Here is a 14,278-nt window from a genome sequence, read left to right as displayed (position 1 = left end):
TTTTTTTATGTCTTCTTGAATGGACTAATAATGGAGTATAGTCAAATTATTCACAAAAGGTACCTAATTCTTTTCTAGCAAATTTATTTTCTTTCTCTATTTGCTTTTTTAATCTTAAATCATTACACATAGTTAATGCAGTCCTATTAATTTTACTTATTATATCAACATATGTAAGATTATGAAAATCAATAGTACCATCTGGTTTTAATAATGATTCTCGTACCTTTTGGGCGAAGTAATATGAAAGTCCGACTATGAATTTTTCCTCCAGTATGGCTGTTGGCAATAATTTCTGATCATAACTTTAGTTAGAAATACATCTTTATACCAACGGAAATCAGATAATTGGGGACATTTTAAATTAATCAATAAATCACTAGTTCTTTCTTTGAACTGAACATGATCATCAACAAAGTGTTTAGTTAATGCATATATTAATGTGTTTACAACATCTTCTATAGGTAAATCATTTTCAGTTTTAATCATTTGCATGTTTTCATCATATTTATAAGCATTTAATATCTATGACCTTTGTTCGTATGAAAGATAGTGATCACACCAGCCTTTTAATTGGCCAGTAAACCTTGTGACAATAATACGTGCTACTTGATGATCAGTCTTTCTATTACTTTTATAGATGTTGGCAACTATAATCATCTCTTGGAAATGATTTAATATTTCATATTCAGATAATCCATCTATATTCCATTCATATAATACATCTGGTGCGAAAGCAGATCTTACTATATGTTCTCTTTCCTCGAATTGCATAGGATACGCCTTTGGTATACGCTTTTGGTATCAGAGTCATTGGTGATTATATTGTTGTATTTTATTTTTACTATCTTTCATATTGTTATTTTAATTGTTGTTTAATTTTGAATAATTTATGATGGATTATTATTATGCTCATAATACTGGTTTTCGTGATTTATATGAGTTAAAATGTACCGAATATAATTTAAGAATTGAATTAGAGATCTTAATGATTAACATAAAAGATCTTAAAAGACAATAGCAATTAATGAAACAAGATTATACATTAATGATGACTAAATATCATATATATCAAAGCAGACAATCAGCAATAAAATATCTAGAAGCTGATTGCACATTTTTAAGAAATGAAATTAAAAGTGTAAGAAATCATTTAACTATTCTTACTCTAAAAAAAAAAAAAAGTAAGAAATCATTGATATAGATTTTTACAAAGATAACCTATAATTAAATAATAAGAAGTATATTGAGAAGTTTGTGTTTGTAAGCTATGAAAAACCGATGGTCAGCCCATTTATGCAGAAGGCTTTAAGGGTGGTTCCAGTGGTGTTCCCTCAAGTTCTTAATCTACTTATTCTCTTTTGGATATAGGAAATCTTTGCCTAAAAACCTGTTTCAATGAAATCTTTATTCAAATCTAAGGAACCCACTAATATTATTCCCACAGAACCTAATAACATCAACTAAGAAGATTACAGTATAATAGATATAGAAATAAACTTACAAGACTGGACAATTTCTAATGTTCCAAATCATCAAATATACAAACAGTCACTTTTTCTAAAATATCATTTCTTACGAATTACACAATTAAAACAGTAGAAAAAACTATTAATTTAAATAATGGTTATGAATCGTTACACTTATTAACAAAGGAAACAATTAATCGTCACAAAGAACAGAAATACTCTTTCATACATGTTGGATTACTACAAGTGGCTATAAAACCACTTACTAGAAGTGGATTAAACACCACAGTATTACTCTGTTTAAGAGATAGAAGACACTATAATTTCCATGATTCTTTACTTGGAATGGTAGAATCAAGTCTGTTTGAAGGACCGATTTATTTTAATTGTTATCCCAATTATTCTCTTTCATTATTTGATACCAATATCTTACATTCTTTAATATTAAATATTAAAACAAATGGTTATCATATGATGAAAGGATCACATCTTTTAACAGTAGTTTATAGGATCTACTATAAATTAATAAAAACAACATTAGAGCCATAAGCTCTTATTACCAGTCCAAAATGTATACATTACTATTACAATCTAGTATACAAAACTCTAGTATACAAATTCCTAAACAAATCAATTGGAATCAAATTACACTTCCAAATGAATGGCAATTAGAGAATATTATCCCATTACCTAAGATAAAAAATAATTCTAAAAATGATCTTGAATATATAGAACAAAAAACAGACGGAATAATTCAAATAACTTTTCAACCTTTTAGAAAATTATTTTCACATTATTCTTCTCCAGCACCCTCTAGTTATCAGACACCCAGATCTGCATTTACATCAATCTCTAGGAATAAATCTCAAAATTTTGATACTAAATTCCAGAATCTTGACACAAATTTGGGGAATTATTCCTGGAAATATTATTGATACACCAGTATATACTGTTAGCCATCCTGATAAAGCATCTACTTCTCATAATCTTGAAAAAGAACTTGAATCTTCTTCCCCAACGTATTCACAAGTAGTTGGAGATGATGCCCAAATATATATCCTGAATAAAGAAGACTTTAAAATCAACAAGGAGTACCTTAAACAAGATTATATGAAAGAAGAAAATAGTCACAAAAGAATAATATTTTTCTCAACTTTTACAAAATTAGAAAGAGATTATATTCAAGAAAAATATTATGAGGATTTAGAAAAAATACAGACTAATATACTTTTCTTTACATGGTTTGAGATATATAAATCCAATAAATTATCTACTATAAACAGAACTACTAACCAGTGGATTAAATGAGAAAATAACCAAACTATTTATGAGGAATACCCCATTTTAAAGTTATCAAGTTCAATCAAAGAAACACTCAAATTTTAGTCTCACCAATAAAAAAACATAATATTACAAATACTGATAAAAATCTTGATAATATAATTCAACAAAACAATTATACCAATTTATATCTAAAAACTATGGGCAAATAATTAGAAAGAATTGAAACCCAAATATCTCCTATCAAACCCATTATTAAAGAAGAAAAAGAAACTCCTTTGTTTGTTCCCCACGAGATTCCATCTCATTTAAAAACTACTTTTTCTAAAAGCAAAAATGATTTATTAGAACAAATCTCTAGTAAATTAGAAAAATTAACTATTAGTAATTCTGCGTCTACCTCAAAACAACCCCATATTAATATATTAAGTAAGACAGACTCACCTGTATTATCTGACCCTGAAATTAGTAATATTGAAAACCAATTTAAAAATCTAGATATACAAATAAATAAGATTAGAGGAGATCATATTAATAGCTTTTTAGCTAGAAATTCTAAATATCATGTTTCTATTACTCGAAATTGGTATCCTAGGCCCACTATACCGAATTAATATATGTGTAATTTTTATAATAATAAAAATTAATAAAATAAACTGATTTTATAAATATTTTATAATTATTTAAGAATATTGTAAATAAAATATAAAATTATTTGATATTTTTTTATAAAATTTAATTTTATAAAAATATTATCATCTTATAATATTACTATGAATTATATTATAAAAATAAATTGACTATTTTTCATTAGAGTAATGTTACATACAGTAGTAGAGTGTGTAAATGTCGTGCAGTCGTTTTGAAAAAGAGTAGAGTCCACTATTAAAAAATTAATTTCTTTTTATGTGGGTTCCGTATTTATTCATTTTTTTTAAAATGACTGTACGGCACTTGCGCACTCACGACTATAAGTATCATTTCTTTTTTCATTAAAAAATTATTAATACTTATTTATAAATAAAATAAAATCATTACAAATACTATATAATTATTTGTGGAATCTACGTCTATTTCATTTTTAACAACTTAAAACTATCCCATCTTACTTTCAATCCAAAAATAGAAATTCTCAAAAATTATTTCAACTCATAAATTTCATTATGATTTCACTACTATCCATCTACTACTCAAGTACATTCCAAGTTTTTTTTTTTTTTATCATTTTATTTTAAATATTTTTTTAATATCTTTAATTACTAAAAAAATTTAAAAAAATATGTAACTTTATTAATACTCACTTCTTTAATCATTAAATAAAATAAAAAATTAAAAACAAAAAAATAAAATAATAATCTTATCATTATTCATTTACCAACCATCTCATCTCATTTCCCACACGGCGCGTATACAGCATTACTCGTTATGTCACAAGGTTCCTGTATCTATCGTGAATCTCCGATCCAAATCCCGCTAAATTAGAGGCTCGCAGCCTCGCATCCCCAGCTCCACGGACGCTCATCTCTCGTCTTTCCTTTGTTCCAAAACAAACCACCAGACATTTCCATCTTTGCAATTCCTGTCTCTCCCTGGCTGTCCATCTGTCTGTTTGAAGAGAAAATGGCAAGGTCCCTCTCACAAACCCTAACTAATCTTCCCCGCAATCTCTCCCCCAAATCTCGCCTCCTAACTTTCCGAACCCAATCCAACCAGTCCTCCAAACCCCATCACCTTGTCGACCTCGCCGAGCTCACCGACTCTTCCTCTTCCGATCCCCTTGTCCGCAAGCTCGAGGACGCCATTCACCGGATCATCGTGCGCCGTTCCGCGCCCGACTGGCTCCCTTTTCTCCCCGGCGCCTCCTACTGGGTTCCACCTCCTCCGCGCTCCTGCTCCCACGGCCTGTCCCACTTGATGCACCAGTTGGCACATCCCTTGTCCGAGGAGGAGTCCATGGCCATCACGACCGACCGTGGCTGGCCTTCTTCCGCCTACTTCATCAAAGGTTTGATCCATTTTTTTCCATGATTTTTGTTTCTGTTAGTATTTTTTTATTCCTTTCCGTGTTGGGTTTTGATTTTTTAGTCATTTTGATTCCCGCTAACATATTGTAATCATAGAATGTTTCAAATCTACCTAAACGAAAAATAAATAAATTTGCTTTTTTTGTTGTCCATGAGGTGATAACTCTTTTCTGTGCGTCTGTTATAACCCAAATGATCCGATACTATTCTGTTAATAGGGGTGAGAATGTTGAGAAAAATGGGTTATTTTGTAACAACATGGTAACATTTTTGGTGGAAGTACTTAAAAAAACATTGTTGGAAGTCAAATGAATCTATTCATGGGGATGGCGGGAGCATTGGGTGAAATAACAAGAGACTCTTTTGTGCCGTTAATGAGTGATGAGGTTAACATTGTATCCAGTCTTTCTAAGATACATATGGTTTATGGGAAAATAAGGTTAAATCGACTGTGCTGTCAATGCATTGGATTGTGGTCTATTTTCATTCCCAATGTGCTTACATTGTAACTTTTGGGGTATCGGTAATCGTGATGTTATAGATCTGTGGACATACATTGTAACTTTTGAACATTTGTTATGTAGATTTTATGAAATATATTTATGTTTTTGGGATATGTTATATTTGGTACATAGGATTGCATAAGAAAAAAATTATTTGCTGCGAATATTGTACATAGTTATATGCATGCATGCTAGGTGCATTGCATTTTTATTTTTCATAAACGGAGTCAAATAACCTTGTATTGCATGTCTTGAGGCTTGATAGTCCGTCAAATCCCAAACAGAATTTGGGGGCGTCACACCACGGCCCATTTTACCAAGTGGAACTTATTAAATTCATCATTCAATCCCGCTGAAGTGGAAAGAGCGATAGAAAGTAAGTTGACTAGTATTTCCGCTCCATTTTTTTTAGTACATCATCCCAAATCGATATCGATTTGAATGGGGCACTCAAAGGAAGACCCAAGTATTTCATCGGTAGCTGGGATATCTTGCATTCTAGAATAGTAGCCATGCTCTCCACATTCCCCACAGAGACTACTTCCGATTTAGCCAAGTTTACCTTCAACCCCGAAACAGCTTCAAAGCATGAAAGGAGTGCCCTCAAAGATCGAATTTGATCATGATTGGGGCCATAAAGGATTAAGGTCTCATGAGCAAATAATAAGTGAGATATGTGAAGTGGACCATTATTTGCCAACCTTGCTAAGAATCCAGATAAGAACCCACCCTCCATGACACCCGAAATCATCTGGCTAAAAGCTTCAATTACAAAAAACCTGAAATTCGGGGATAGAGGGTCACCTTGTCTCAAGCTTCATGAGCTTTTAAAAAAGGCCTTTGGTGTGCCATTTACCAAGACAGAAGCAAACAGTAGAGATACAGTGTTTGATCCAAGAGCACAATTTTAACTAATTTATTAATAATAATAATACTAATTATATTTTAACCTGTAGGGGTTGGTTCAAGTGGCAAAGGCCTTGGCCTTGGTGGTATGCTCCCTCTGAGGTCTAAGGTTTGAAACTTCTTGAGTGCAAACAATCTCTAGGGCCATCGGACGGAGGGATTTTTCTCTAGAATTACCCGAGGTGCACTTGTGGAAAATTCCTGGGATTAGTCGGGACACTGTTCTCGGACACCTTATGCCAATAAAAAATAATTATATTTTATTAATAAAATATAATTTATTAATAATAATAATAATTATACTTACAATACTACAAAAATAATTTTATGGCCTAATTTAAGATTTGTATGTTACATGCAACATGCTTCAGACATAACCCTTAACATCCACATCTTTTTCTGCAACTGAAAATGAACTGACCTGCATTTTTGCCTCCCACTTAAGATTGGGTTTTGGATTGGGAGACTTTTGAAGAAGTGATGCTGCATGTGCAAGAATGGTGGGGGAATCAGTACACTACCTATTACTTCATTGTTAGATTGCCAGTAAATTATGGAATGACGTTTATAGTCATCTTTGGTTGGTTTGGAAGATGCCTAAATGGATATTGGATCTCTATTAGACAGGGCTATACGTCAGTCCACAGATTGGAGTAGCATGGAAGATGATCCCTTTTTGCACAATCTGGTACATCTGGAGAGAAAAGAATGATAGAGTTTGAAGATTATGAGAGGTCTTCATTAATACTTTACTTTTTTGGGCAGCTTTAATAGATTGCAATGGACTCAGCTTTCATGATTTTATGGTATCTTCTCCTATTTCTAGTTACATGTTCATTGTGAATACAACTGTGTACTAATAAAATTTCTTGATTACCTGCAAAAAAGAAATGGATGAATGGAGCCAGGCCTTTTTTTAATGTAGTGACTGGGCCTGATTGATAGGAATTTAGAATATCCTTGGAATAAGCTTTCCTACAACTCTAATCTGTTTCTGTTGTTAGTAAAAGAATGGAAAAATACAAACCACCTGTGAAGCTCTGAAACAAATTATTTCCATCCCTTCTCCTTGTGACTTTCTGGCATAACAAAAATCCACTTTGTTAACTGCCTCCATATTCTTCAAGTGTACAACCTCTTGAGCTAAAGTTTCCATGGTTGCCAGAGGCCACAACTCATCCTGCCCATAGAAATTGAGCCGGTTATTGCTCCTATCAACTACACAAACTACGGAGACCCACCATTATCAAGAGTTCTAATGATTTAGTTTCAGTGAAAAATCAGTTAAATACCCCCTGGTCGACTTCAATTGATAAGAAAATAATTAAAAGACCAAAGGTGAAGAAGTATTGACAGATTTAACTGACTTCCAGCAGAAATAACGCGTAGAGATTTTGTTAGTAATAATCTAAGAAACATTGAGTTCATCTTCAAAGGAAGAATGCCTTGCACACTTAACCATTTTCCATCTTAGGGATTTACCGTTATCTAATCTTAATGTGATTTAAGCTGTGGATGTAATGTTCCTCACACTGCTTTTTCTTTTTTGGTTCTAGGTGGATCTCTTCAGCCAGTGGAAGTAGAGCCAACATCAAATAATAAGTCTCAACTTGAGGATGACGAAGGATGAAACATGTTTTATACTGGCATTTGGAGTGAGTTTTTTTTTTTATTAGTTGCTTTTTTCACCTCATACTTTAGAATTGTTTTTTGATGAATAGAATTTTAAAACTGCTAAAACTAAAGTAGAATTTTAAAATTTTAAAACTGTACACCCCGTAATAATCATAAAATTAGTTTAAAAATCAATTTGCAACTGAACCATATTGGAGGAAGAGATAATCAAGGGTTGGCACTTGGTTTGACTAGGAAAACTAGTTCAACTAAGTGAGTGTAACACCTTGTTCCACTAGGGTTATGAATAAAGTCATTTCTATAAATCTCGGGGAAACGGTGTGCTACTGATATTGACTTTAAAATTTTTCTTCTTAATAAAGCCCCTGATGCAAAAGATTCCATAAATACATAAAGTCAATCTTTATTAAAATATTTAAAATCTAAAAGAGAGTCTGCGGAAAGACTTATTAAAATCAATCAAGTTTCATGTGCTTATCAAGAATGACTTATTAAATTGAAATCAGGAAATTAAGCATCTCATAAATTGTCTAGGCCTCTGCCTCCTCCCTGGGTCAAGTCCTGTCCTACAACTCCGACTCCATCCTCATAAAGATCCTCACCTAGGAAGTTTAAAACATAAAATATACAAAAATGAGTAGAATACTTAATAAGCAACACATCATACAATAAACATAATATGAACATTGGGCTTAGAAAACATGCATACTCAGTTATATACGCAGATAATATGAACATGAACAAGAACCTAATCTATGCATGAAATGCATTAACTTGTCATAGGCCGGTACCAACTGTTGATCCTGTGAGTTAGAGTTAGCGAATCTAAGTAGATAAAGTCATTACTTTTCATAAATATTTTGATGCATAATTTATTCACACAAAATCATAGATTTTCATAAAATATCTTGATGCATGTGTCATGCAACTAACAGGAAATTCATGCATAAAATCATGGCATTCATAAATATATCATGTCAATCAAAACAATTTCATTCATGACTTGGATACATAAAATGGGGCTTCCAGTGGAGGGGGTACATGCATAATACTTTTACAAAACACATTTCGTTTATCATATATATGTGTAAGGGTATGATCATGCTACTTACCTCGTAGCGATAGTCCAATATTTCCGGAGGGCGATTGATTACCTATAAAATATGCAAGTAATTTTCACAAATTTCTAATTAATTACGTACTTTAAAATTAAAACCCAAAATACTAAAATAATCTATATTTTCCTAAAGCCTAAAATCCTCAAAACCCTAAAATTAGGGGTGTAAACGGTCCGGTCCGGTTTCGGTCCATTTTTCTCGGACTGGACCAAACATCCATAGGGACTGGATCGGTTGCTATCGGTCTGGTCCGATCGGTTCGTTTGGTCCAGCCTAATTATTTTATTATTTTTTTCATCTTTTTTTTTTCAAATAAATTAATAAAAAAATTATTTAAATTACTAAATTAAAATTAAGTGAATTATTAATGTGGATTATGTACTAATAAAAAAAATATTTTATTATAATTATATTTATGATGTTGATAGTTACTACTTACTAACTTAGACTTTACTCTTTATTATGCATAATGATGAATTGTTGGGGTGGAGGCTGGTTTTAGAGCTGAAAGATCGAGAAACAGTGAGTTCGCTCAACTGTCGCTCGACTTAGCGCTCGAGCAAAGTTCTAACTAAGAGTTCGCTTGAGGTGCGCTTGATAGTGGGCTTGAGCAAAACTCAACCCGTGAGTTCGCTCGAGTCTCGCGCGACAGTGGGCTCGAGCGAGACACAAACCCCAGTGTTCGCTCGAGCTACACTCAACACTCCACTCGAGCCAATGTTAATGAATATCAAATAATTTTATTGTACATAGATTATTCATACTTGCTTGCAACTTAGGTATTTAAAAAAAATTACCTAATTATTTTAATTAAGTGTAAATACTAGTATGTATGAATGTATGATGTATCAACTATTTACATATAATAACATAAATTATCACATGATTTATGATTTATTATTAATTGATAGCATATATTATTTTATATGGTCAATGATGATAAATTAGATGAAAATTACATTATTAATTTATATAATTACTATAGAAAAAAAAATATTAAATTATTAAAAATATTTTAAAAAATATATATAGGGGTTCGGTCCAATCCGATTCAGTCTAGTCCAAAATTGGTAGACCTCGGGACCGGACTGAATGTCATCGGTCCACATTTTGGGACCGAGACCGACCGGTCTATAATTCTGTCCGGTTCGGACTGAATTACTTACAGCCCTACCTAAAATGGTCTAACCTTTCGCGGCCCCTAACTCTCATAAATCAATAGTCCCCATGAAACCCATATAAAATAAGTCCAAGCCCTTGGACCATATAAAATTTCATAACCCATAACAATATACCATACCAGCTTGTACAGTACCCTTCAATCTATGCTATCTTAGAGAGAGAGAGAGAGAGAGAGTGAGAGAAACCGATAGATAGAGAGGGGCTTGACTCTGGGAGGAAAAGAGAGAGATTACGGAGAGACAAAATGCGACGGAGGCTTACAAGGTGGTTGTTTTGCCTGCTTGGAGGAAAGGGTTGTGCTCTGTTTTTCTTTCTTAAAACAGGGGCATCGTTGGTTGTGTGTGGAGGAAGAGGGCTGGTTTCTGGTGTGGTTGTCTACGTGCAGGTGTTTTGGGCTTTGGTGGTTGAGTAGAGGTTGCAGCGGTATCCGTTTTGCTCTGTTTCGATTAAGGAAAACATAGGTACTTAAGGGTTGTGCAAATGGGTGGCACACGACCTAGTTGTGGTGTCAGTTCTGTTTGGCCTCCGGTGGTCTGCAACTGGCTAGGTAGTGAATGCATAACAGAGCAACCGTTTGGTGCCGGCGCACGATGGTTTCCTGGTTTTGGTACACAACTTGGCAGTGCATGAGCAATGCTTGTCGGGCATAGGGTGGTGTTTTACCGTGCAACAGGGCGCTAAGGGGATGCCGTGAGGGTGCTGGTGGACTGGAGGAGACGGCAGTAATGTGGGGCTTAGCAGAAAGGTGGTTGACAGCAACCCTAGCAGCGCCTGGAATCTCTACATGCATGAGGGGGACTGTGTGTGAATATGTGTACTTGTACATATATATAGACTGTTTCTGTGAGGTGTGATCCCTAGTGTGTTTGAAATTGAATACGTTCATGGGCTTGGAGTTCATAAATAAATTGTCTACCTATACCACACATGCCACTATTGAATCCATTTTCCATTTATGAAAGCCATTTGAAAGCTATAAATTTTCTACCTGAGCCAACATCTTTCTCTTCCCTATTCCAGCAAAGACAAAAGAGGTACTGGTATAGTCTTCTATTTATGAACAATACCAACCTACCCTATTAGCAGTTAGCAAGCAATTTGTGGTGGTTGTGCAGGGCTTGAGCTGCTTCCACCACCTCTGATTGGAAGAGGCAGGTTCCCCATTGCAGGCAGCATCAAATACACTTGGAGCTTTGATGAGGCACTCTAGTGCTTGAAGGTTCCGAGATAGTGTAAACAAAATGCTTCAAATCATTACTATTTGACTTTGACTAGGCTAGTGTTAGATCTCCCATAGAGATGAAATGGAATAAATAGTGAAAAAAATAGGAGTCAACACTTTTTGATATAGGAATCAGTCAAACAGCATTACGAGTCTAAGGGCGGGATCAAGATTGAAAGGCCGAAGCTTGGTCCAAGTTTCCTAAAAGATTTAACTTGTTATGATTTGTCTGGGATAGTCTGGCAAAGTGCGGTTTATTCAGAACAGACTCAATGAACAAGAGGGATGGAATAGCTTGTGGTCATCAAACAAAAATGATTTGTCATTTACACTGTCAAAAAAATGGATTATGGAACTACTATCGAGATTGACATGGGCCGAGGCACATAGTTGTATTAGCACCATTCCCTATAAGCTGTAAGCAAATCAATTTTTTGAATTCCCGAACATACTGCACACTGCATAAAATTTATAAACTCTGAAACAAGGATTCAAACATGTAGTTGATTTATTTATCAAGAAAAAAATTGAGATGTCAGTTTTTTAGGGTTTTGTCTAAGAAAACCTCTAGAAAATACTTTTGGATTGATAGAAGTAGTGGAATTCATTAAAAATATGTTTAGGAAAAACAATTGTGAGATGTGTTTTTATAGTTTTTGTTAAAGTTATTTTTGGTTTTTTGTGTTTCTAGTCACTGAAACGGAGGCAATTGATTAGATGAATTTGTTTGTTAGATACCAAAAATTGTTTTGTTGTTTAAAACATGTTTTGATTTGAAGGCGAAAATCTAAATAATTAATTCCCAATTTTTTTGGCCACTTCAGGAAACAATGATCCCCATTAAGGAGATAGGTGGAATCTACCAATTTTGGACCTAATAGACCATGTATAATTACCCCTACCATTGGAAGATCAGTGAGGTTTTGCTAAGAAAATACTATATGATAATTCCACCATAGAGTGCTGAAATGTGTTGCTCCTGACGTTCCACTTGAAATTTGGGTAATGTGAAAGGAAAATGATTTACACAGTATTTGTTACAACACTTTACATAACTATGTTTTAAATGACTAGTAATTTTGTAAAATGTGTTTGTGAAATGTGATGTGTGGGTATCATTGTTTGAATAAAGTTTGAGTTATGGACTCCTACGAATGCCTATGTAGAGTGATCTTCCACATTTCTAAACAAACAAGTCATTGTGAATTCCACTATACAGCAGCTTTTTCCATCACACATTTCTCCCACAGAAGCTTGAGGAGTCCAGAAGACACCAATCTACACGTTGGCATCCCCACAAGTTGTGAATGATACTACCGAGCTCATGTTCTAGTATAGTTTCATGAAGCCAACCTTCCATTTTCTGAGCAGATTCCACTCCCCAATGTATTTATCTTCCCTATTCAACCCGATCATTCCAATGATATTCAACCCCGCTTTATTCTAGCACGGCTAAAATTATTAGTTTTTGACTTGTAGTTGATAGAACAAGCCACCCTCTTCAGTTCTCTACCACCTCTAAGGCCTAATTTGTTGCTGGGATCCACCTTTTCTGGGGTAGTGGCTAGGCTTCAATGGCTATAAACGGAGTCATTAACTCTTCAGGGCCCGCACACAATACCACACAAAATGTCTGAAATTCTTCACCTTCTGCAACTTTCTGACCTCTCCTGCCCCATTCCTTTAAAAATATCTTTTCCACCAGGAAACTAGGCCCTGCAATGTTACCCAGATCGAACCCAACTACCAAAGATGGTTCTCTCCTTTTCTAGAGTTCATATCCCCCCCCCGCGTCATTCCCCCCACCTACCGCACCAAAGATAGTTCTCTGTGCTTTAGCATTCAAGTTTTCTTCCACCAGTGTTCGTAATCTGAAATTATGAGTGTGATTATTCTTTAAAACTTTTTTGGGATACGGAAACTCGAGTCTTCATCCTCTTTAATGACTGATAACATTTGAAAGATAAACAGTCAATTTGCCATTGAGGTGCAGCAACTTTCCAATGAAAGTTTGAACTATTTTGCTTTACTAGGAAATAGTTTTGGGTCAAAGCTGTGAGCTAATGAATAAACTTGTTTATTATGGGAATACTTCTTTATTAGTAGCTTTTGGGTTTGATTTATGCATTACTTGTGTTTGATTTAGGAGGGGAAGGTGATAAAATTCTAGAGACACCTTGGATATGCATGACATATATTAGCTATGTGGATATGCAGGTTCATCCAGGCGTGTAAATTATATGCAGAAAGAAGGATAAGAGAATGCAGAAACTGTATTAGCACAGACCTTTTCGTCAATGGGAGGAGCTGTACAGATCATGCATCTTGTTTACCAAGCCACGAATAATTTCACTTCATAGCAAGTTTTTAGTAGCTGAAAACTTACTCCCGTGTGTTAGTCAATAATTAAAGCTTTCCTACTGCAATCTATGTGATCTGTACTATCCCCCTTGGTAATTATCCTTTTTATGATTTTTCTCTCTTCTTTTTCTTTGCTCTGTTTTGGGTTTTCGTGTATACAAGTTACAGTTACCGCATTGGCTTTTCAGTGTTTCTCACACTACTTTTGCTTATATTGGAAAAGTTGAATCAAGCACGTTTCGAAGTAATCTTCAGTCGTTGAAACACTCCTCTCTCTCCTTTTGCTCACTTTCTCAAATGATATCAAATGCTAACAGGGTGAAAGAAAACAATAAAAGTGAAGGAAGACAATGGGATGGTAAAATTTCCAACAGTAGGACCAGTAGCACAATCTTAGGAGTCAGATGTTTATTGAGTGTAATTTATAATTTCTTGGCATTTCAATGGTTGTGATTTTTCTTTTTCTTTTTTGGTGGGTAAGATAACGATTATATTATCATTTGCTAAAAATATGAGATTGGATGGTATAAAAGTAAGTTTTATACAAGCTCCTGTTTAAGGGTAAATTCCTTTTAGA

The 14,278-nt window shown here is 34.1% G+C and overlaps 1 protein-coding gene across 2 annotated transcripts; it reads left to right on the top strand.

Moving 5' to 3' along the window:
• The first annotated feature begins 4,126 nt into the window (after positions 1-4,126).
• Positions 4,127-13,949, top strand: LOC108983666. Of its 2 annotated transcripts, none has more exons than XM_018955379.2 (3): positions 4,127-4,755; positions 7,740-7,838; positions 13,558-13,949. In XM_018955379.2, the coding sequence occupies exons 1-2, from the start codon at positions 4,371-4,373 to the stop codon at positions 7,811-7,813; spliced, it is 459 nt and encodes a 152-aa protein (XP_018810924.1). In that variant the 5' UTR covers positions 4,127-4,370; the 3' UTR covers positions 7,814-7,838; positions 13,558-13,949. The 2 variants fall into 2 exon arrangements, with proteins under 2 accessions (XP_018810924.1, XP_035548339.1); XM_035692446.1 differs by lacking the exon at positions 13,558-13,949 and adding an exon at positions 6,811-6,917 and having other exon boundaries at positions 4,144-4,755; positions 7,740-7,827.
• The last annotated feature ends 329 nt before the right edge of the window (positions 13,950-14,278 follow it).

Source organism: Juglans regia, chromosome 7, assembly GCF_001411555.2.
Source record: "Juglans regia cultivar Chandler chromosome 7, Walnut 2.0, whole genome shotgun sequence".
Taxonomy (NCBI): Eukaryota; Viridiplantae; Streptophyta; class Magnoliopsida; order Fagales; family Juglandaceae; genus Juglans; species Juglans regia.
Note: the sequence above shows the minus strand (reverse complement) of the source record. Positions and strands in the feature narration are given on the sequence as shown.